The sequence below is a fragment of the Bombus vancouverensis genome, chromosome 14 (genome assembly GCF_051014615.1).
Source record: "Bombus vancouverensis nearcticus chromosome 14, iyBomVanc1_principal, whole genome shotgun sequence".
NCBI lineage: Eukaryota > Metazoa > Arthropoda > Insecta > Hymenoptera > Apidae > Bombus > Bombus vancouverensis.
This window is the reverse complement of record NC_134924.1, coordinates 7315788-7341154: the sequence shown is the minus strand read 5'-3', so window position 1 is coordinate 7341154 and position 25367 is coordinate 7315788. Positions and strand designations below refer to the sequence as shown.

General features: G+C 46.9%; 1 protein-coding gene across 3 annotated transcripts in view; it reads left to right on the top strand.

Moving 5' to 3' along the window:
• pxb (putative Hedgehog signaling attenuator pxb) overlaps nucleotides 1-25132 on the top strand; it is a 229279-nt gene extending 204147 nt beyond the window's left edge. For all 3 annotated transcript variants that reach the window (XM_033350283.2, XM_033350287.2, XM_033350309.2), the window contains 4 exons: nucleotides 10073-10319; nucleotides 17359-17470; nucleotides 19947-20288; nucleotides 20369-25132. In XM_033350283.2, the coding sequence (XP_033206174.1) occupies nucleotides 10073-10319; nucleotides 17359-17470; nucleotides 19947-20288; nucleotides 20369-20955 (1288 nt within the window). In that variant the 3' untranslated portion in view covers nucleotides 20956-25132. The remainder of the gene's footprint in view (nucleotides 1-10072; nucleotides 10320-17358; nucleotides 17471-19946; nucleotides 20289-20368) is intronic.
• The last annotated feature ends 235 nt before the right edge of the window (nucleotides 25133-25367 follow it).

Genomic DNA, 25367 nt, shown 5'->3' with positions numbered 1-25367 from the left:
CTTCAAAAAACCTCTGTTCTCACGTGCGAAACGTCACTGAACGAAAAGTACGAGATGTCAGATGTCAATGAACCACGATAAATACGAACGATCATCGGATGCACTTAAGTTTCTACAGCCTTTGCGTAAATTCCAAACTAAACCGCTCTTGAGTCTTTCGATATTCGTTTAATCGTTTCTACGGTTCGCGTCACTTTCTGCAAGTGTGCTATTACTTATGAACGAAATTGTACGTGTACCAGTAGCAGCAAGTGGAGCAACGTGGAATTCAGATTGACGCAACGCGCGTTTCGATCAGATTCGAGGCCGTACCACAGGGACATCCATATTCATAGACGGGGCCAGGGATATCCGCGAAGGCGCCGATCGTCGACGGGCCAGGAAGCGCGGTTGGGATGCAGCTGCGCGTAGATGGTATTCGTCCGCTTGCATATCTGGCGCGGAGTGCATGCTCGGATGGCGTGTAGCCCTGTGTTAATACAGAGACAGGATCTGAGCGCGCGTTAATATAAGCCGGTCGCACCGGCGTCGATTAGTTGGTGCATGCAGCGACGCGCGGCCGCTCTAATGCGACGTTACGCCAGTTATGTTATGTCGAGTATGCGAACCGCACTCAGGGGAACGCTGCACCCGAGATGGAGCCCCATAGAGCGTCCTGATCTGCCTGCACCGCAGACTCTATGTGCTGCGGACAAGCACCGTGCGTCCAATACCAAACTGTATCGGATGGTCCGGCCACCACGAAGGCTGCGCAATTGCATTTCGCGAATTATTGGCGTATCGCCGGCAATTTCGATCCTGCACTCTACTCCCTGTGCAGAATTCGAGGCCATTGGAGGAAACGTCGAGACAGAGGCGAGCCGGACCACCGTCTTTCGGCAGACCCGAATTCCTTTGGTTATCGAAGCAAACCTCGAGAAGGTCTCGCTTCCCTGCCAATTAGGCAAGAATGGTTCGTATCGTCGGCTCGTATTGTCCATGGCACGCTGACTATATCGTCTTCTTGATATTCTCTCGTAAAGGAATCCGTGGACGACGCACATAAAAGGAACGCCGGGATCGGAAACGTCTGAACGTTTATTTGTATTGTCCTGTATTTTGCCGATTGTTTCGATTGAAAATCAATTTGTAACAATATGTAAAAGCGACGAATGAACCGCCTGGTGCTTCATCAAGAGTATAGAGAACGCGTTCATGGATGTTTCCCGTTACACAAGTAGCTAGTAACGAGTTTATTCGATTTAGATTCGTAATATATAGGACGTTGATTAACGGTAGTTGCCGGCTACGAGTCCGCGGAAAATTGGCATTTGTCGCGTGCACGCGTTTACAGCGACCACAACTGCGCGACAAATGGAAATTTGACGGGAGTAGTTCTTTGGCAAGTTACTGATTGAATTAATTCCGAGCGCCTGCTTCGAATAGAATTCGATTACATCGGTAGTTGCACCTCATCGATGGTGATTACGGCGTGGAAAACACTGCGTTCGATCGCGATCGCGCACGCCGTCGAAACCGTTTCTAGGTCTTTCGTACGCTGTCGAGGGAAAATTTTTCACGCGAGCAGTGCACGATAATGGGAAGGGGAAAAAACAGGGGGAAAAAGGAAGCGACGAGTAAAGCGGAAAAAGGGAAGAAATAGGAAAAACGGTAGAGAATTGGTGGAGTTTCATAAACAGAATTATGCTAACTACTCGTGGCAGCGAGGCGAGATAAGACGGAAAATCGAATTCAGACTGAGTTGAACCTTCTCGAGAAGACACTCGCAAGTTCTCGTTAATGCAGCGTTCCTCGTCTTCCAGCTATCGCGATGCTGCTGCCGCTTACTCGATTTCTCTCGTCTCTTGGAAAAATGAAAGGGACCGACGAGCCGAAGTAACACGATCGTTACGGCAACGCTGCAAACTAGTTTTCCTATCTAATATAGTTCCTTGTGCTGATAACTCTCGGCTGAAATTGTTTTCACTTTTTGGGTTAATAACTTGTTTCAACAGCGTCGGAAACGACAGGGTTTTCCAGGGTACTTGCGAGTACAAAGCAATTCCGGTTGGTCTCGAGAGGGTGACGATTCGCGCAGGAAAGCATAAAGATAGAAATCCTCCGGACGAATTAAAGACCGCGCGGACGGCAATACTGACGAGCCTCTTAATCTCTTCGTCGCTTAATTATTCCCTCACGTAGCAATAATGAGAAGCCGTGGCAGCGTACCTGACCTCGTTCAAAGGAGATCGTCATTTAGGCCGGTCGTCGGGTACCAAGCCAGCGAGAACAAACGAGATGGAAGATCATTTAGAGGTGATTTACCTCTGTTGCGGAGCGTCCAACTTACCCTCTGGTTACGGTCTATTTAGTAATCTCAAGAAATACAAGCGAGTGGAACGACGTTAAGAGGGAACAACCGACTCGCCTCGACGTTTGTTACTTAAATTAATTTCACGAATTTACATCAGTGGCGGGTAGAAGGAGACTGCGAAGTGGCGTCCGATTCGTGGAACTCTCATTTCGTCGTTGAGAGTACCTGCACGAAGATCGAATCGTGCATATTCTATGAACGTGAAAGTGGATCCGAAGCATGACAGCGCATTATTAAAAATTCTAATTAAACTATAAGCTGGATAAAGCAGCGCCACTCTGCCGCTTACATCGACAATGTGAACGCTGTCTCGAGTTACGTCGACAGATCCAGCTTTAGCGTAGAATTGATAGATTCAAGGCGTACGAAAATTAAATTTCTACGTGGCGGAAAATAATCCTTACGTAGGAAATTGGTTGGTGAATTCTGCACCCTTTCGATTTCGTTTCTCCCTTCTACGTTCGTGATCCCTCGCGATGATACCTTCGCGAGGTATCGGCATCCTGCGAGCCGAGAAAGAGAGAAGAAAGCCACGCAACGTAACGGGTCCGGTCGAGCATCCTGGCGCGAAATAAAATAAAACGGATATTAAAACTGGCGAGAGCTAATTTCCTCGCCTTCCCAACCATAATACCCGTTCTCCACCTATCGGAATACCCTCTTCCTCTTCTTTCTTTCGGCTTCTTTCTCCCGATTTTTTCCCTCTTATCGCGCCGCTAAGCTATCCATCGAACGAACGCCTTCTGAATATTCAGCGGAGACCGGAATGGCAGGAGGAGAGAAATATTCTCTGGTCGAAGGGACAGAGCCGATGCGACCGATCGAGAGAGAAGAGGAGGGACGAGGTGGTGCGGGACGAACAAATCGAATTCGAGGCTCGAGCATGACGAGTGACAGGCCGCTGAACGTACGCTGCAGATGCGATTAAAGTCTGCCAACACGTCAACGTGATGCTCCTGAAATGCGAATTCCCTTCCAACCAACCGCTCGGCCCTTGACCCATATTCACGCAGACACGAAGATTGAATCGCTCTCGTGAAAATCCATCGAAGTCACCCGCTGATAAAAATCGACGTAGCCTCGTTGATATACGATATCTGGATTTTTATTAATTTCCATCCGCGCGTCAAATATTGCCGCGACAAGAATGCCGGAGCTGACAACAGTGCCGTCAGAATTCCCAGAAGAAACAGGCGATCGATCGGGGGATAGCATTAAAGCGAGCATCGAACGAGAAAAGATTTATCCAAGTAACGTTCTCTAACGTGATTTACCTCTCTTCGATCGTACTGGCCTTGAAATTGCCACGATTCCACTGAAATCTCTCTGTTTCTTACTGGACTGTCTCTCTTGTAAAACGTGTCTCATCGATCGACCGTACAAAATCAAGAGAAAAGATAAGCGAGAGAGGAAGAGTATGGGTGAGAGGAAAGGAAAGCCGAAAAGGAAACGGTCTGTTCATCCGACCGCAATCTCCGTTCGGAGGTAGGAGATCCGCGTTATCCTTCGAAATCGGAGGATGATGCTCCTTCGGGACGTAAACGGTAATCGGACACCGGGAAACGTATATGCTAGACGCCAGGACATCCGATACTACATCCATATAATATTGCCGATGCTTTTAGCCACGACAAACAGTGACCTCGTGCACCGTGCTCGTCGATCATCCCTCTCACGCGCCCCAACCTGCCCTGTAGACGATAGAACATCATGGATATTTCGATTCTCTCGTTAGAACGACGTTAATCTTGTCTCGAATATCTAAACAAAGATCAGCCTGTAGATTCTTTTAGTTTTAAAAGGTATCGTAGACCTGTCGGAGAGTCGATCGTTTCGAATTCGAAAGAACAATGGGAGAACAGTTGCAACAGCCCACTTGGTCAACCTTATCTGTCCGAAGATGCTTGAAACGACGTTAATGCCTTTCGTCAAAGGGGTCTCCACTTTATCTACGTGCCTATCTTCTGGTAATGCACAATGTGCCTGGTTATACCAAGTGGGGACCACTCGAGGGACATTCTACAACTGCAGAGACGTTTGACGTGACTGCACACCTTCCACGCGAATCCAAGTACCTTTGAGATCATTACGGCGCCATCCTCCGTCCTGTTTCGACCCGCACTCGAGCTACAGCCTCATAGTCAGACGGTTGGTTAATCAAGCTCCATTTCACTTACCAACCCCCTTGCTACGCCGCTCCCTTAGTATCTCTTCCTGTTGGGCGGCAAACTCTCGCTCGCCTTCCCGTTTGCCAACTTCTCCGCATCTTCAATGACCCTCGCACCTGCCACCGCCTACCTATTAGACACATCGGCTTAGTCGCAAACCACCACGTTTATTGCTTGAAGATCGGACGATCCTTTAAAGATGGTGAAATCGAGAAGGTACTAAGTCAGCTCTAAGAATTGTTCTACCGAGCTAATTCTTTAACGTTCACGCTCTTTCTTTGGAGTCAGATTTAGAGTTGCGAATAAGTACGACACGTATCGGACTTGCTTGAAGTCGCTATAAAAGCGAAGAGAACATGCAGGCGTTAAGCGACTCGATAGAAGGACAATCCGCACGTTTTTCAACGGCTTTCCACCGGACGGTGGTGAGGAAGGCGCGAGTCGGTTGTATTTGTTCGGCGGCGGGCAGCAGCTCATTAGGTAAATCCGAAAAAAGCAGGGTAAACTCGGGCGGAGGAGCAGCACGACGAGAAGTACCTTAGCACACAAATTTATTCGTAAACTTTCGCAATTTAAATATCCGCGGTGTTTCAATCAAGCGGCGCCGCACGTTGCGGCACGTGCGCGTACACACCTACGCGCCTCTGTATACAGCCCTCGAGATTACTTTCTTGCCCCTTTAGACTTTCATCGACTCCTCACCCCCTGCTCGCCCTTCCTGGTCGGTACTCGAGTACCAGCGGCAAGAGATTTTCGTGTCGGCGCGTTACGCCGTTAAATATTAAATGGCATCGCGAACCCATCGTCCCCTCGAGAACTTTTGCAACAGCTTCGGAACCAGCCTCCCTTTCATATTTTCTATTCCTCCACTGAATTCGAACATTTTTCGCCCCTATGCACGCGAGCAGCTCGAGAAACGAAAGAAGGCGATTCTCTTCGATGCCACCTTTGTCCCCGTGTTATCTACGATCGTCGGAGAAAACGGCGGCCCTGGTCGTTGCACGACGTACACCGTAGCCATAAAGGGTCGTCCATGCATGGACGATCCCAGGGAGGGCAGTCGGAGACGCCGAGGACCCGGATCAGTTCGTGGACGATAACCAACGCGTGGGAGGTCACTTGACCGGACGGAAATAATGCCTCCACCATGGTAACCCTTCCTGATAAGCGTGTGTACCGTTCTACGACCGTCGCGATAGCGGCAAAACAATATCCCTGCTTGTACAACTTGGACATGGGGGTCGGATTTGGTTTTGCACGACGGTGTACGCGTACGTCGAGCCTCCAGAGATAAATCGTCGGGATTTATGTCTCTCCTGAAGGGACCATAAACTTTGAAGTCTGATATATCGTTTGCGTACGGAAGGATCTGACACGTGTAATTAAGTTTTTGCACGGTGATACGTGTACCGTACGGACATTGATTTTTAAGTAATTCTCGGAACGAAAGGTCGTCTGGTTTGATTGAATTTCCTACGGACGTAGTGTCATTCGTACAAAACGTTCTACGGTAGTCTAACTCGGAAAGGGTAGGCGGTACCCCGTATATCCACGAATAGCAGAGGAGCAACGATATTACCGACTGGGAAGAGGAATCCTGCGGGTTATGGAAGGTAAAAGGATATCGGTGGAGAGAGGCGGGGTATGGTAAGTCGTTTATCGAGTCGACAGGCTGGGGCTGGATGTATCTATGCGCATTGATATGCAAAATTTGTAGTTTCGAGAAGCTTACGAGAAACTGCAGCGGCGAGTAAACTTCAAAATCCTATGCGCTTGTCGGCGAGGGTCGCTACACCGAGCTCCACGAGCTCGGGTTTAACCGGTTCGTGCTTCCGGTTACCAGCTACCATGTACGCTTACCTTCGAACGGATAGCAATGATCGAGTACCCTTCTACGTAAAAACCTGGTTCTAAATATTCTGTTATTTTTGCAAGTGTCGAAAGTACCGTAAGTTGACTCATCTCTAATAAAATTCTTCCTTTGCATTGCTCCTATCAGCCTCAATTTCCAAATCTGGTTGATTCGATCAGCGATAAACGGAGTCTTTGCACGGAGAGGATCTCTTTGTCTATTCGTGGAGACGACAACGAGAGAATTATCGTGCGAGTTTGCAATAACCACGCGTTTCTGGATACGCGCGACGCGTAATATGGCGAAAGAGCGAGCCTTGAAAGCAGGCAGAACGAAACGAAAAGCGCTATCCAGCTGCACGCGTCGGAACCAGATAGAAACATAGAAAAGGCAGTTAATTAGCTCGAGTTAAAAGCTCCGCTTAAACGACCTATTCACTGTTCGGTCGACAGAGAATTCGTTGGAGCTTGAAGCGCAGCTCTCCGAAGGAACAGACCGAGGATCGAGGCGAGAAAGAAGCTGATCGCCATTGAAACGCGTTTCAACGTCGCACGACCTCCTTACGCAACGCGGAATCCCTTTATTTCAACCCTCTTTGTTTCACGCTTGTGCGCCGTCTACGTTTTCCTCGAGCTTCGATGCTTTCTTCTTCCTGCTAGCGCCTAGGAAACTAATCGCGAAGAAGCTTCTCCGGTAGAACCAAATGAAATCCATTCGGAGATGGCCGATGGAGCGTCGTTGAGAGAAAGCAGCAAAGAAATGGTTAAAGAAAATGGAACAGATTTCAGACTTAAATGGAAACTCGTTACACTATTTATGGAGAAATATAAAGAGCGGGGAGAAGCTAAAAGACAAAAGCCAGGGACTGGATTTTGACCGCTCCATAGCCCACCGGAATTGATTAGAAACGCCGGAAGTTTCATCTGTTTCTGTGGAAGCTGTTTCACGACGGGGAACTCCGGTTTGAAATTCATCAGAACGAATCCCTGCGCGGCTCTTCGACATCCCCAAAGGGCAAATTCGAACTTTGCCTGTTTTATATGGACTACTAATTAACGGGTTCCCTAGAATTTTCCAGAGCGAAAATCCAACAACTCTGATATCACGAACAATAGCGTCGACGTATGTGGATTTTCGCAAATCATCATAGGTAAGAAAAAATGGGGAGAAACGCAAACACGAGTTTGCGCGTGTCCAACACGATCACCGAGGGATGGAGGGAAAGCTCTTGGACGAATGCGTGCGCGTATACTCGAAGGGTCGACACTCCACAAAGCGCTTTATGGTCCGTTATACGACCGCAAGCTCGCGATACCGTGTTTAGCACGGGTACGGGATCACGAACACGACTAGCCTGTTCCAGGTGCATTCAACGGGCCCAGTGTCTCTCATGCAATATGCGCTTTACGACTCGCCTTCTCTGTGATTCGTCGAACGACAGAGTCTTTGAAATGCCGTAATATTCCGACAGACGCACGCGATATCCTTGATAATTGTTCGAGTAATCCTACCGGCATAGAGATTTCCAGCATTTACTTCGAGTCCTACACGCGCGAAACAAAGTAGTCGCTGCCTATTGAACGTTATTTAACCACACGTCTGAAAGTATAGAGCGAGGCGAGATAAGTGGATGAATCCGTTTAGAAAGAGGGCGTACGATTGAGAACCAAACTGCACGGGGTGCACCGGGTGCCATCGTTTCCACGTGCATCCAGTACGCAGCTTTCATCGGGAAACGAAGCAAGTGCCACAAGCGTGCAGCGATGCAACGAGGAGAGAGAGCTCACGGAGCGTGTTGGCGGTCTGCGTGCGTTAAGAGCATCGCTAAGTGCGGTCGCGCTATGGCTGACAGTCGACGGCATTAGGCAAATTGAAATCTTGCCGGCAGAGGAAGCAGAGGAATACCTAGTTTACGCTCGTCTCTCTGTCCAGACCCGGCTCGGCGTGAATCTGCCGCGATGGTTTCAGCTCCCGGACCGTGGACCGTGAAACACGAAGCACATCAAACCACGAACGTCCGCGAGGAACGAACGTCTGCTCTGTTGCGGCTCGACCTCTGCTTGCCACGAGTTCTCTCCGGAACCGGAAGAGAGGTCTCTCTCGCTCGCTCTCTGGGTTTCTCATTTAAACCGCCTTTGCCTCCTGTTTTACGACGTAACTGGCTCTTTGCCCGGGCTGGAATAATCTTTTAGGGCTCGACCACCTCTCGAACTAATTTTGTTTGCCCCTCCCCCGCCCCCACGTTTTTGCGACCTTCATTATACTACCCGGCTAGGTAACTATCCTGTCCCTTGAATTAAGACCAAAATCGTGGTCGTTTTTCGGGAAATACCTCCCTTACAGCCTTTACGAACAATAGAGAAAGCAAGGAACGACTTTCCTACGTCTCTTATATTTGTTCGTTCGATCAACCTTTGGCCGTAAGGGAAAAAGATCGAGTAGTTCAGTAATTAAATCGCTTATTTTACCTTTACCACCTATTTTCGCGTAATACATACAGATATACTACGTTCTCGGTTCGGTCGAGCCATTCACCTCGACGACCTACTATTGAAAGTGCGCCACAAGTTGTTAACCTTAGTTGGTGGTTTAATTACATGGGCAAATATTATCGAACTGATAGAGTTAATTAGATAATTAAAACTTGAAGGGTAAACTACTTTGCCATGCGGCGTACCCACGCCAGCGTATACGTACCAAGGTCCATCCATGAGACGATCCTCTGCTCGTATACGGGTGCGCCTCGAAAGATGGAAGGCGAGATTGACGGCGCACCGCAAATCGAGCTTCTCCCACGTCCCACCATCCACCGAAGAACTTTCCGTAGAGACGGAGATGAAAGCAAGATCTACCTGGTCACAGGCCGTAATAGAGGTATCCTTAACGAGGAATTCCTGGATCTTGTTTTTTTTACGAACGCTGGTAAATTTGTTCGCCACTTTCTGGTTTATTTCACCAGCAAAGGAGATTTCGTTGTAATTCCAAGGACGTTTTATCATCGTTGGCGACATGTCTGTGGAAAGTTTACCTATGCCGCGAATATAGCCCAGATAAAATGAAATATCAGACAAACCCTCGAACTATATATTTTACAATGACGCGAACCGCTTCAAGACCGAAAACAGTCGCAACAAACATCCGATTAATCTGGTACGGCGATGGTTAAACGTAACCCAAAGGAAGGAAGCAAACGCAAAAGCGAATCGATGAGAGCCAACCGAGTAGAATATCAACATAGCTTTTCAAAGTATGTCGACTGCCGCCGGTGTCCTCGATGTCGCTCGATTTTCAATCTGCTAGAAGCGAAGTGAAATCGTGATATTTCACTTGCTTCCGATTTTCGTCTATTCGATACCTCTATTCGCGTTTGATAAATCTTGTTCTCTTGCATCAACAGGATGAAACATTCGAGTTAACCTGAACATTTATGACACGTCTATCTAGTCGGTGATTTACGAGTGATCGTGACCGTCAATGACACTGCCCAGTTACCTTCAAATTATCTCGACCATTCGACTCGACTTATACTATCTATTAACGATACGACTTGCAAGCAACGTCTATTTACTCTTGCAGCTGCTCGAGACTGTATTTCGCGTGTCACTATATGTCCCCGTCATCGAATTGCATCTAGTCCTCGCAATAAATTGGTATACGAATCACATAGCATTAACGGTGGTTATTGGGTTTCTGTTGCAGACACAAGCGGAAAGTGCAGAACCTGTTACCGTGCAAGAGCGCAGCAGGAGCTGCAGCGGCCGCAGCCGCAGCCGCGGCCGGTGGTCGGAGTCGAGTGCTGGCTGACGGACAGCCACACGGTGGAACCGGCAGCGCGGGTGGCGCGGTGCTGTACGAGGACCTGCCGGAAGCGGTGACGCACTCGCAGCTGCATCACAGACAGAATCACCTGCCCAGCCATCACCCTAGCCAGGCGCCCACGATCGAGGTACGAAATCCCGATCAGCGACACAGCCTAAGGGAACGACAGCCGCAGCAGTTACAGCGTGCGCGCGCCCCGGCGCCTCATCATCTCGACTATCTCGACTACCGGGACCCGAGGGCGATACTTCGCGTCCAGGACAAGCCCTCGAGGGCGGTCTTAGGCGGATATCGAACGCCACGAGCTCTGCTCGCCAAGTCCCAGGGTGTTCCACTTTCGATAGCCACGCACACGCCTTCCTCGCGATGCATCACCGCGACCAGTCCGCTCTTGCAAAACGGCAGTAACGTTCTTCGAAACAGTCACATGCTACTGGCCAGTCAGAACGCCCTGATCACCAGCCAACAGCCTCTGCCCCCCACTCCGACACCCGATGTTCCTTGTATCTCAACTTGTTCCGACATCGAAGCGAACCTGACCAACGAGAATTATCTGGCCAACAGTTGCGTATCACCTAGTCGACCGATAGATTCTCGTCTTCCCATCACACCGACCCACCGACCCAGACTCCAAACACCCTCGGATCGTTCTCAGATATCCGTCAATTCCTCCGGTCAGACGCAACCTGTTCAAAGACTCGTATCTCGGGATGACGCTTCGAACGGCAGAAGACCGTCCGTCGATTCCGAGGGATATTCGTACATCGATTTCAAAGACACGGAACTGGAGTCCACGAGGTACGATTCGAGAAATCACTCGGAAACGATAAGCGCAGTCAAGGTGCCCAAGTTGCTCCGTTCGTCCTCGCCCAGGTCGAACTCGGTAGATTCGGACGGTTACTCGTACATCGTGGACTCTGGGTCTAGAAAAGCGCCGGGTACAGCCAGAAGGATCGTGGCCGAGGGCACGGAGGAGGAAGTGTGCCCGCTTTGCACGATGCAACAGATACACAACCTCCTGAGCAAGCCCGAGGACATCTATTTGAACGTACAGACCACGTGACACATGTCTTTCGCGAGCGACATCTTCTTATAGAGACTGCTCTGTCTCGGATGTCTGTCCCCGACTAGTTCCAAGCATTCTCGAACGTCCCGATCACGGGAACGAGAGACGATTTACATATCCCGTGATATCGTTGGCCACGATCATTGGCCGCCGCGTTTTCCGTATAAACTCGTCGTAGGTACGTTGCATCTTAAGGTAGTCTAGTGTCTTTCCGGGTTCAGCGAACAGATACAAGTGACACGAGGCGTGTTCCTCTTAGACGAGCCACCGCCTCGACGTTCTTTCTTTCGTTTCCATTCGCGTTTTCGCGCCAGAGTACAGTCGTCCTTTTTCTTCCGTTATTTTGCATTCCACGAGCAAGAGAGCCTCCGGCCATTCCGTTTCACGTAGATTTTTCCTATTTGTTTCGTTCACATTGGCCGGCCAAGCTCTCGTTCCTCTTGCTCGCTATCATCGATGACGAGGCGAAGACACTAGCGCCGACTAGTCAGTATTTATTTTGTTACGCGACCGTGCTTGCACAATCTTATTTAAAAATACGCCGTAGAGCGAAATAAAAAAGGGGGTGAGGTAGTATAAATTGTAAGGGGCTGGGAGGGAAGGATAGAAAAGAAAGCTTAAGGGATAAGAACCGAAGGCCTTACTATCCACCTTTGGTTGTGTGAGCACGGCGTCTAGATGCACTCCATGGTTGTAAATAGATTAGATCGTGCAACTGGCAAATTGTAAATAATACGCACAGAGTGAGACAGAGACTTACGCGACAGCGAGAAAGAGAAAGAGAAATCGTATATTAATATAAAATATTAAACAGATGGTGGAGAGTCCGTGAGTAACTGTGCACCCGTGTGAACGCAGTTATCGGACACGCTTGTGTTTCTCGTTTGTATAGACGTTCGGCAAACGATTATCGCGATTAATTATTATCGTCGCGCAGATTATTATTATTTATTGTCGTTACGTATTATTCAATTACCGTAGCCGGTGTACGGTAAGCTGTGTCTTGTAAATAACTTCCGGAACGGGTTCGAGAAAGTAGAATTAAAGGGAGAGATAGAAAAACAGCGAGAAGATACGACAAACAGAGAAAGTTCTGTATATATTGAAGTACTGAGAAAAGGAGGAGAGTTTGAGAAAATAAAATTACTTTACTGAAAAATTTGACGAGGAGTGGTTATTGACCCGGTCCACAATCCCATCCCATCCCCCGCATCCCTCGTAACGCGCGCTGAATCTTGGTCGATGGCGCGAATCGCACGATAATTTACGGGAAAAGAGAAGGAAATCGATGCGGTACGCGAAAAATCTACGCTAGATTCTCGTGGCAGACTCGAAACGACGCGAACGTAATCCACGCGACAATAGAGACCGCCGGCTATGTCTAATGAAAAAGATATTTTCGCGCGCGGACCTATCGTCTCCCGACACAATACACGTGGACACGGAATAACCACTTCTGTGTTCAAACTTTTTCTAAAGGGAATGAAAAATGTACGTCCGGTTTCCCTTTTTTAGAGGAGGTGAAAGGCTTTTCCGCGTAGATAAAGACGCGCGTGAAGGACGAGGATGGAGAAAGAAAGAGAACAAGAGGGACAATGAAATAGAGTGAGACGTCACGGGCAGAAAATGGCAGACGGGAAGCAGAGAGGAAAAAAGAGGCCAAAGGAAAGCCGAAGAGAAATCAAGGAAAAGATTGACAAGTTACCATTGTGCCGCGTCACCGTTGCCTCTCCGACCGATTGCGCAACCTCGAACCTCTCTAATTTCGCAAATGGAGTCCGCGCCATGATCTCTCCCTCGAACGTAATTTAATTGTTCGAATACATCTTCCGTTTGCACTTGTGGAACCCGAATTTGGACAGTTCACCTTCGAAAGCTGTGCTTGTTTCTGCGTTACGTCCAACCGGTGTCGAAATTTCAAAAATTCTTTTCCTTTCGAATTTCCAAATTTCGATTCAAACGTAGACCGAGCGTCGAATAACAAAATAATTTGTGCAACCGACAGTCGAACGACTTAATATCCACCTGTTGTTGTCTGGATCGCTAGTCGCGATCGATGTCGTGCCACGTCGTTAACCAACGAAGCTGGGGTTGTTGGAAGCTATCGAACGCAATGTTTCGATGTTCGCAAACTCGGACGTTTCGTTTCGAACGACTCTTCCATAAAAGAATCTCTCACGCTCTCGAAGCTAACTTAAATCATCCTTGAAACCTTCGATCGTTCGCCCACCTCGAAACTGAACGATCTTTTTTCGTTAGACCGCGTCAGATAAGCCAATAAATATCCAATCTTGAGGCTGTTGGCCCTCGATTCTCTGTCCCACCTGTTGTTGGCTCAATTACGCCGCTCTAATCCATATCCTGGCACGTCGTTAGGCCACGAAACCGCGCTAGCATCGTAGCAATGACGATATAACGATGGCCAACGGGCAAAGGAGGGATTGAACTTAGGAAGCTAATGCAATTGTCACCGTAACTAACAATTAGCAGGTTACGGTAACGTTCCGTGACCACGACATCGCTATCGTGTGTTCGTCCTGCCGTTACCTGGTCAGAACGACGGTCGATCTTCATTTCGAAGAACACGCTTGCGCGAATGTTCGATCGAGATACACCAAGTTCAATCGTATCGAAGCATCGTATATTCGAATCGTTCGAATACTCGACGTACTTGTCCGCGAAATCGTGTACGATCAGATCGTTCGGCCATCGAAATAGTGCTAGATCGGTCAAAATTAATGGACGTGTGGTCTCAAAATTTATGAGATTCGTTACGTTTATCGGGACGACGCGACGGAACGTCAGGAAATGGAAGTGGTCCGGTTCGTAGAATCGGCAGGCTGACCGATAGCGTCGTATTCTTCGAGTATATCCGGTAATTGGAAGAGATGCAGTAAATTAGTCGATTAGGGGAACGCGTTATCAGGATACAATGTGACGGCTAGGTGGATCAGACGCGCGATGAGCAGACACACGGAGAACGTGGGGCAGGTTAGGCGCGTTAGGGACAACCCATTAACCTCCGTGCTCCACGCTATTACGGCACGGACATATTGCTTCCTGCTGTTGGATACGATGGCTTAAGCCTCTATCTCAATCTCACTCAACGTTCGTCCTTCTCTTTCTCGTGTTTTCTTTTGCGCCTCCGTAGCTTGATCTAGGCTTTCCGCTTTCACTCTTTATCTATAATGTTTCATCTCTTCGTAACCCTTTCGTTTCATCTCTTTTCCGTCCTCTTCTCCTCTCTCCCTCTTTTCCTCATTCCCTTTCGTTGTATATAGTAAAGGCATATACGAGATTCCTTATATTACGCGAATCATGCGGAAAGCAAATTTATGGCTATTATTCCACGAAAGTGTTTACCGTTCGCGCCGATACCATAGCCGATCGGCGAAACATCCAAATCGTTTCCACTTTGGAAATAATAACAGGCTATCCTTACGGGGGAAATTGAAAGCTGCCGGCTGAAATCGATTATCTTTTCGCTTTCGTTGATTCCACGCGAGTTTCCTCTTCTTCTTTCTTTCTTTCTTTTTTTTTTTTTTTTTTTGTATGTTCCTTCCCACAGAAGATTCTCGCAGCTTTAGGTAAATTCGAAACGGCGAGAGTTGCGCGAAATTTACGTGATTCAAGGAGGAATCGGTCGATTCACGATGCGCCGCTATTAGAAAGAACCCTCGAGGTACATGGTGCGCCGGGGCCATGACTCGCTAAGGGCGACAATTACCTTCGTCCGGAGCCGCCGTTCTAAACGAGACGCCGGTAATCGAGTGATCCTCTTTCGGCGACGATAATATCGCCCCCCCTGGAATCTGTATTCAGAGCAAAGAGCTTCGGGCGTTTGCTCTGCCCGTCTATCATCCGGCTGCATCTCGATCGCGCCCAGGTTAAATGTAATCGCGATCTCACAAGAGATCACGAGCCGATTCTTCGCACCTTCTGCTATGACTTTGCAAACTGTGTTAATGAAGATCAACTGCGAGGATGAATTTCGAATATGAAACAAAGAAGGTAGAAGTATTTTAAAGCAACTTGAACTACTTTCCACGTAGTCTGTTATCTCGTTCAACGGAGGTACTTTTCGTGCCTTTGTGGAAAAAAAGCTCAATAATCGAGTTATCGAGTAGTCAGAAAGGCAATCGAAAGAAAGTTGGAAGACGAAGGGCAAGACGCGTGATTAGCCGAGATGCGAGTAGACAGACAGAAGGGCCAAGGGAAAAACGCCCTCGAGTGCGCGGTATACGGCAGAAAAGGAAGCAAAAGTAATAGAGTGATCCTCTTTTGTGGCTGATATCGCCGCCCGCGGGACTTCAATTCATTCGAGGGAAGCTCGCCGGTTTCGTTTGCCTTGGCTCCCTCGTGATTCCCTAGATTACCGGAGTAACTCGATTTCGGCGATTCGAGGTCACGGGGACGACGAGTTCGTTCCGGATACCCGATCGCAGAGCGTTCAACGCCTTCCATTTTCTTCGCGAAATTGCCAAGCAATTTTCGGGCTAACAGGCAACCAGGCGCTGCGTGAACGTTGTCAACCACTAATTTGCAATATTCCACGCGTTCCGTGCACGAAACGTGGCTCCGTAGATTGCAAAGAAACCAGCTCGACGACGACTACGTACATATAGTGGCGGAAAATCGGCTCCATCAAATTTTATTAGGAAGTACTTGGAAAGTGCTTGAACCTCTTCACGCTATTGTCTTCTTCCGCCATCGTTGCGTTGTTACAAAGCAGCGCGATTTAACTCTTCCAACCACTCGACGTTCGTTCATACCGGAACATCGTTCTTGTGTCCCGTAAAAACTTGTAAAGAGAAGCTGGAAACTTTGCGAGCGAGAAATTTCACTTGGCAAAGTTACGTTTTCCCAATTTGTCGACCGAATACGTTATTCGATCCCTGTTAACGCGTACAGTTATCCCCTCATTAGGTAGAATTCACCGGTGCACGAATATCAGATCTCTGGAAGTTACCTATCCGGAGATCTCTGTTTCAGGATTTCAGTATCTACGTTAATAGAAAGTAAAGATTAAATCATGCGATGCCATATCGATCAGCTCGTCACAGTCGCTCCGCCATTCTTACTCCTTCAATTCTTCGTCGAGTTGAGCGGATGATTCGAGGAATTAATTACTGCTTCCAAGTTTCTTGAATTCATCGCAACTTTTCTACGTCGTTGCAAGGCAGGGCGATCAGATTATGTTTGCCCGACAAAGTAGTTGGAGAAATAAAATTAGCGTCCAATAAAACTGACGTCAAGATCGTTCTTTATTATTTGCCCAAGCCAGGATCTTCGTCGATTTAAGGATTAACTTACGACTCCCTCGCTTCCGCGTGGCTCGCACCGAGTCAGCGTTTCTTCGATCAGGACTCGCCCGAAGGTACAGCTTGCGTGGATGATCTCGGCGGTCTTTAAGGGCAAGAACGAGTTAATCGTCGAGCGGAAACGCAATGAAACCGTGTTACTACTATTCTCCCTGGGACTCTCGTTTCTCCTTGCGATTATTACGCTCATTTTAGTAGACATTTAGTTTGTCACTTGAAGTAACCTTTAACATGTACCCAACACATTGACTAAATATCTTCGAAATCTGCAAAGGTATATACGTCGATGGCAAGTGACAAGTATTCGTTAAAAAAATTTGCAAAACTTTGTAGACGATTGATCTTTTTGGATATCACAAATACCAGACTAACTGTTTGTGAGCAATTTATTAAAGATATATATACTGTCTATAAAAATTGATTTGGCACAAAGCACAAGTCCAGGTATAATAATAACTCTTACGAAATAAATACGCACTATCTCAAGAAACTCCGTATATACGTCTGATGCGTCTGTATGCTTATGCTGCGATCGCTGAACTTCTTCGCTCGTCATTTTGTTTGTTTATTTATACTGGTCGGGGGACAGTCGGAAAGACCATCGGTGGTGCACGTATCGCTCGTTTCTTGATACAACGGAATTTTCGTGACATGCGTATGATTTTCGTCGCGCGAAGAATCGTCCTCTTAACACACGCGCGTAACAGCTTTAAAAGCAAGCGAAAAATCTGGAAACGCGATAGGTTCTAATTATTTTTATTCGCTATTTTTCACGACAGATGTTGGACGTGAAGGACACCAACAGAGGCGTATTCGTATGTAGCAGTCCTGGGCCTGATCCGTACACGTCGCAGGACCTCTACAATCCTGTTTACGAGGAGCTCAGTAACGGTAAGTAACACAACGAATGAAATTCCTCGGTTTCAATGGTTTGCGATATTCCAATCTGCGCATCTCAGATTGATAAACGTCTTAACGTTCCGCGTATAAACGTCAATTACACGATCTCCTTCTAGATGAGACTCAGCTGTGAAGACTTTGAGGAATTGCGCGCGATCTTCGGGCTCGATGCTGCTGAGGCAGAACGTAGGTAGAATTCGAGTGCACCGTGTCGCCATTAATCCACGATAGAGAGTTGAATCTGGGTGTTCTTTGCTGTTGGCTAACACTGAATTGCAAGCTTCTTCCAGCTCTTCTTCTTCTTTGCCTCTCGATTAATCGCGTTGTTTACCTTTCCTAACTCTCCAAGCTAAACCACGATTCCAAATATTGGCGAGGGAAAACAAAGTTCACCCTCTATTCCTCTAACTTTCCGAGAGTTTTCCTCGTTGCTGCTCGTTGCCGAGAGAATTTTCTCTCTTCGCGTGACACGGTTGACGAAAGAACGCTCGATTTATTCGTCGCTATCATTTTTCTCTGCTCGCTTATCTCCCAATTAATTCGACGAACTGTCGGCGATGAAGTTAGCCGGGTCGGCGTCTAATCTCCGTCAGAACGGAATCGGAAGCTGTTCATCTTCTTCCCCGTGTATCTTGCTCCTTTCACGTGGCGAGTATCTTGATAGCCTGGTCCTCTGGGTGTCGCGCAAGGGATCCACACTACTCCACATCTATTCCTCCGTTCACCGCCCGACCTTCGGTGCAAGGAGATAAGCGTGACACGACCTCTGACTTATATTTCCCATTAGTCGGATAGCTAATTAGCATGGTGATGAGACTTTCGACGTTTGACGAGGACGGAGTAATCGAATACACTACATGCTGTGCGACTCGATGCGCCTCGCTTCTAACTTATTGTACACTCACACACGAGCATACGCGATATTATGCGAGATCGTATTCCTGCGCTGCCACGGAATAATTTGTCTTGGTTAACGTCACGCGGGGTGGTCTCTTATCTACGCGGATCCTTTTTCATTAAAAAGTTAGGTCGAATCTCATCGGAGACCTTGGCTGTTTTTGCACGGCACTCGAATCGCGCGAGCCGGTGGAGGAACAGAATGTAACTGGCAGCTGTTGTTCGAAGGGAACGTATATATTTTACGCTTTCGAAATGATTTCGCCCGACAACGAATACCACTTCGCTTCGCGGAATTCAAGTTTCATCCCCCGGGAAAATCCTAGTTTACTCGCTATCGCTTAAACCGATGATAAATACGCCAAGATATAAAATAACGGAGATTAAAAGTGCAACCGCAGTAATCCGTGAAGCGTCCTCCAGTTTTTCCATCGTTTTCTCATCGTTTTGCTCTCTTTCCTCTGTATAAATAAGGACGTTGTGTGTAGAAAGAAGCGAAGGCGATACACCTCCGATGTCTCGAGGGATCGTCAAACAGAAAACTGTAACGTTGATTAGAGCGAACCGATAAACTTTCGTTTAACTTTAAGCGTCTTCTCGTTCGTGCTCCCCTCGCGCTTTCCTTTTACGAACCGAAATATCTCGCTATTCTTCGCGTTCCTTCGGCATGCCAATCGAACACTCTCGTTTTGTACGTTTCGCTTTTCTTATTGATAATCGTCAACCGTCAAGTTTATCGAACGTATTGCGCGCCTTCCTGTATTGTTTCACATTTTTGCGCGAAATGCGCTGGATCGAACAAAAAGGAACGAAAAGTGGAGAGAGAATGGAAACGTGAAATTGGATGCACCGTATATAATTGAAGAGATGAAAATTCAAACTCGAATAGCGACGTAGCATTCTAGCAGCTCGTTAGTTAAAATAGCTGTTTTGATTTTTAACCACCAAGCTACCCCTGGTTCCTTCATTTTTTAATAACCCCGATATAAACGACGGTTATTCTCGTTAGCGTCGAACTGATACCAAGTACCCGCAACAATACGATCGGTTAACAGTCGCGGAGGTAACGCGGTTCAATTATCGAGTGTAAAAGTAGAAACCGCGATCGACCGAATAACGGAAGAAAGAAAAACTTTGCGTCAAGCACGGACATAAGGAAAGAAACAGAGACAGACAACGTTTCGCGTTCGTAAACACGGCAAGGTGTCGATCGCGTCGCATGCATCGTGCCTGCTAGATTGTGTTTCGACGACTAATGACGACAGCACGCTTTGCTTTCCGTGGAGACTTTCACTTAACAACCGCCCCGTTACCAGCCATTCTCCCGGCAAACTTGTCCTCGCATTTAAATAAAACAACGGCTACGACAATGGCGGATCTTTCTAACTAATTAATTCTGACGCCGATTGCCCAGCTGAGTACCGAAAGCACGGCAATTCCACTTGATTTCCACACCGGATGATCGTAACTTTGACACGCGAAAGAGATTGTCTGTTAATTAATTAACGAGGCGTCTAATTAATTATCGTGTTCATGCCACCGATACTTATGAATTATTCATTCGTTGCAGGGGACCATCCGGAAACGGACGAGGAGAGCGAGCTGAACGCACGGAATCGTCTTCATCATCATCACCGCCATCATCATCGGCCCTCGTCGTCGAAACCGGCGAGCGAGGACGAGTTTGCCGAGGACGAGCTTTCCGTGGGTGAACCGTCCGAGGCGAGGATGCTCACTTCGACGGGTCCAACCTGGGGCACCTGTCCGGCCGGTGGCAGGCCACCGCGAGAAAGACGAGGAAGGAGCCCCAGAAGTCTGGACAGGCATAGGAGAGACAAGAATCACGATGTTGGAGAGTTCCACGAGGGGATGCTGCTGGACGCGTTACTGCAGCTCTATCCTAGCGTCGCGGGTGAGCTTTTACGAACTCAAATTGTATATTACTTGAGTACAGGCTTCAGAGACGCAGCTAACGTTTGCAAATAATTTCAGGTGTAGCTGGCAACCGATCGAATAGCAATCAACGACAACAGTCCGTCCCATCGGTGGCCCACAGGTTACCATATTTCGTGCCACCGATGCCAGCGACGCAGGCCCTCAGGGTTGAGGAGAATCCGTACGAGAGTGTGCCGGTGCTCGGCCCTCTCCATCATTATTCGAGCCAAAGCAGAAGCAACAAGGAGAGGTCTCGCAAGTCAAACGACAAGTACAAGTACTCGGCGCAATACGGGGCCGAGTATTACGGACTACAAAACCAGGACACCGCTGCCGTATACACGCAAGTAGGTGGCGAATACTCGGACACCTACTCGCAACCCACAGACCGTCTGTATAACGACGATAAGTACACGCAGCCGGTGTACTATGCGGCACGCGACACCAACCAGATATCTTCCGGTAGGCTGTACCAAGGTCAACCGGACAGTAGTTTCGGTAGCGACAGTGGTTACAGTCATCATACTTCCGGTACCACCGGAACTACCGGCACGCGCAGCAGTAATTCAAGGACGAATCATAGGAAGGACAAGCATCGAAATTCTCATCATTCCCATCATTCCGCGGACTACATCGTGTCTTAATGTACGTGAAACGAAAGGCAAAGAGGAAGAAGTCTGCGAAGAAGAAAAAGTAGGGACAAAAAAAAAGGAAACTTAGATGGTAGTTCGATCGTCCGATCGAAACATGCTTGTAACACTTCTCTAAAAGGTAGTGACCTTGTGTTTTCTTTCGCGTATTTATTTTGTAGATTGTTTTTTTCTTTTTGTTGTTTTTACTACGAACGAGAGTATTTTATTTTTCATACACGAGACGGCGTGTCATCTTTTTTTTTCTTTTCTCGTTGTTACGCGTGATATATAGGAAGTATTTTAATATTTTAAGAAACGTATCGTTGAATATCCTAGGGAGTACTTTAATATTTTTGGTCTATTGTTGGTCTGTCCTTTGATTTTTGAAAGTACATGGAAGAACTTTCGAACAACACGGAGGAGATATCAGCAGAGCAATAGCAGGAGACTATATAAACGCGACGATCATATTATAGGAAACAGAACATTAACGGAAACAGTGATCTCTTAGTGATTTAGTAAGACTATTTAACAAATTATTTGTAATGTAATGAGACTCAGGCTGGTACCAAAGCTACTAAGTAACTTCGACTTTTTAGCCTTCTAGTTTGTAATTTATACGAAAGTAGAGATGACTTTTAACATTGACGAATTTCGTGCGAGACGTGCGACTACCATCTTCTTTTTCAGCGTCAGACGATTCTACAAATTAGAATCGAAGGAAAGAAACGAGGCGAATGATCCGATTTACTGCCGAACCGCAATATCGATATATATAATACCGCGAACACTGCCCCCGATTAAAGGGATCAGCCACAACTGGTTTCATACGACTAATTTGATACGACGCGTTAGTAGTATAATTCGTCCCACGCGGGCACCTCCACACACATAACATCGCATCAGATTGTAAAATAGCATCTAACCAACACTTTCAAACGCGCACTTAGAGAGAAACAAAAGACTCGTAACGAGTGTCGTAGCCATACACGCACACTACAGTAGATTCACCAGAGTAACGTTAAACATTTAAGCGTACACTTAATCGAGTTGCAATTTTCCTTCGTCAATTACCAAGTTACGATTATAAGTCGTACACCGGACAGTGTGAAACGCAGGAACGCGTGGGCTTTTTGAACTCGGACGATCAAAGGGAGCACCTACTTTCGCAATGCCTGTACGAGGTCGCGACGCGTACTCGATCAGAAGGACCATTGGGAAGAAAAAGAAAGAGAAATAGGAAGAAAGAACGAGAGGTGGGTTTCGCGGAAGCCTTGATGCTTCTGCAAAGAGAATATATAGTGTTCCTTCTGCACAAGCCCTTTCTAGCTCGTCCTACATTCTCAAAGCCGAATCCCGCGACGAAAGATAATCTGCAAGCCCAGAGACAACGGTTCGTCGTGTGTCGCGATGTATTCTTCTACGACGGATCAAACTGTGGTAGCCGGTCGTCTTCTGCATATAGATGTAAAAGGATTCTTTTCGTGAAACCGAAATCGTATTTGAGGAAGCGCGCTCGCGGAAGGAACGAAAGAACACGCGTCGAGCTACGTTAATAATATTCTCCTTAGACTTGATCTCCTTTTGCTCTTTGCCCGTCATAAGAAACGATTATTTTTCCCTTTGTAATTTCTTATTAACGTTCGTTCGCGCGTCTTCTACATTATACACGCGTATATCAGAATCGAGGCTCTTAACTGCCGGTAGTCGCACGATTTTCCACTCGCGATGCACCTCGATCACGCTGACAGAGAGACAGACCAAGGTGAGACGGATAACCAAGGAACAGTGTTCTTATTAAGCTGTACAGGCACACGCTGGTACATATGCATATATACAGAGAAACAAGCATAGGTATACATACTATAGGTGTAAGACAAACGAATAAACTATTCGCGAATGACCCCGTGTAAATACTATATGCGAGAAGCAAAGGGGGATGGAGAGAGAAAATAAAAGAGAGAAGCGTCCGGATGAGTCCGGTGTAGCATAGCTGTATCATATCGTTATCAAACTTTCTCGCGTGTGCGTGCGTGTGTGACGTGTATGTGTGGGCGAACGGCGAGCAAAATATCGAAGAAGAAGAACGAAGATCGCAGAGAGAATCGATTTAATATATAAAAATATATAATTTTTAAATTATTTATAACGAGGAGTGCGTCGTATATTGCCGAGGACAAGTTGCACGAGTACGAGGTGACATAAGAGTGAGCCGGCAAAATGCGAGAGCAAAGAGAGAAAGAACGAGATGAAACAATGGCGGAAGCAAGCGATTCTTTTAGATTCTCGCCAATCTCCCTTCTGCTTCTTGATACTGTACACTCTTTAGATGCATGTAGGGCGAATACCTCACGACAAAAAAGAAAAAGAAAAAGAAAAGAAAAGATCACTCTGTTGTAAATATAATTTTATATGTACAAGCCGGGAAATGAGGTGTGTGCTTAGCGAGCACGCTATTGGACACGTTCGCCCGGGGAGAAAGCTACCCTCTCGACTACCTTTGCACTCTCGAAATCTATCTTCCCTTGTCTATTCTGTAAGATTGTATAACCACTAACCACCTAGCATACTTTGCAACCACTATACTTTTCGTGATTCTCGTTTCTCCGTGCATTAATCTCCATTTGAATCTGGCGCAACAACAACAGGAAATTTAAAATTCTAATCACCTGATATTCGGTGGTATTCGGCCGTCCCTCTTTTCCACGCGATGTCAAAACCGCGAAAAACGCTGCACGATATCGATCCGCGAGAGCAGCAGGGATACGCGAGAGGGAACGAGTTCACGGGCGAAAATAAAGGTGAACTGTAGGTGGTGTTACACGTACTTATCGCGAGGGACGAAAGCGCGCGACCAGTCACGTACGATCAAAGATGCGTACAATCAAAGAGTGCAAAAGAGAGAGAGTCAGGGGAAAAGAGAAAGGAAGAAAGAAGGAAAGAAACGCGAAACGACGAGTCACGTTTGATCGGTTCTCGACGTGGAAGCTCGCGTGAAAGGAAAAAATGGGCGCGCACCACACAACTAGAAGAAGGACACAAACGCTTTTTGTACGATTTTACGTCCATGTTAGTCAAACGTTTTTCAAGACCGTTTTTTATATATACAGTATATAAGTATATATACACGCGCGTGTACAGTAGGTACGACGAAACCTAATTTATTATCATTGTTCTTATTTAACGAGACAGGGATATGCCGTTTTATCCCGCCCTGCAATTCTATATTCGCTACCAAGTACTTTGTCGCAGTCGAAAATGTTGTTGTATTGACATTAACAAAGAGCGTGTAGAACGTATCGATTATTATTATTATTATTATTATTATTATTATTATTATTATTATTATTATTATTATTATTATTATTATTATTATTATTGGCATTATTATCGCTGTTGCGTAACGCGACCATGAGAAAAAGTGAAGACTGGGGTAGTTTGACTTCGCTCTTTCGTTTTTTCGTCCCTTCCGAAAATTTCGTTGACCGGCCAGCTAGTACGCGAGAACTAAGAAAAGCGGAAGTACTTATAGATATCTAAGAAAGAAGGCAGCTGAACGAACGAAAGAGCGGAAGAGCACTTTCCCTTTTTGAACGCGTATACGAGTCGCGAGATTATTAATTTATTGTTACGTTCGAACGGGAGAACGGAGGTGTCACGTTCCTCCCCTTCAATCTCGCTAATTTTAGCTGCGATTTAGCGATATAGGCAGAACGGAAGAAGAAGACAGAGAAAAAAAAATCATAGGCACTAGAGTACCTCGAAAGATAACAAGTAGCACTCTTGAAAGTTAGCTTGCACGGACGTTCTCCTTTTCCATCGTGCCGCCTTGCAATTTAACGACGAGGAGGAAGCTCGGAGGGGTGAATCGGCGGGTGAATAGAAAAGGGCGAGAGATCGATCGTCCGAAGGGAGAGCAGATGAGACACGAAAGTCGGTGAATCGTGACGTGATCGTGTAAAAGAGCACGCGAAATCGGCCCGATCGATGGGGAGAACACCAGCTCGCAGAACAGGGTAACTAGCTCTAACATCTATCTCTTACATCACTTAAGAAAGAAAAAAAAAACTCTATCACACTCGTTCACCTTATGGTATCACAGGTTCACTCTAATCACGAATGTCGGCCAAGGCTAACTCGAAACACTATCACACCTTCGTACTAATAAACGATTTACTATTCAATTTCACTCCATGTCTATGTGATTTCACCCTATCCTTTGTAAGACGTCGCTCGAACGAAATATCGTATCGAATAATTTCATTTAATGATCGTTGAACATAGGTGTAAGAAACACCTGGTGCTGATATTTAAATATTAATCGATCGGCGGAAACAAACGCGCGTAAGTAATGTACAGTAACACTGAATGGCAGAGATAACTCGATCGTAAGTTCAATTTTGCGCGCATATTTTCCATTAAGC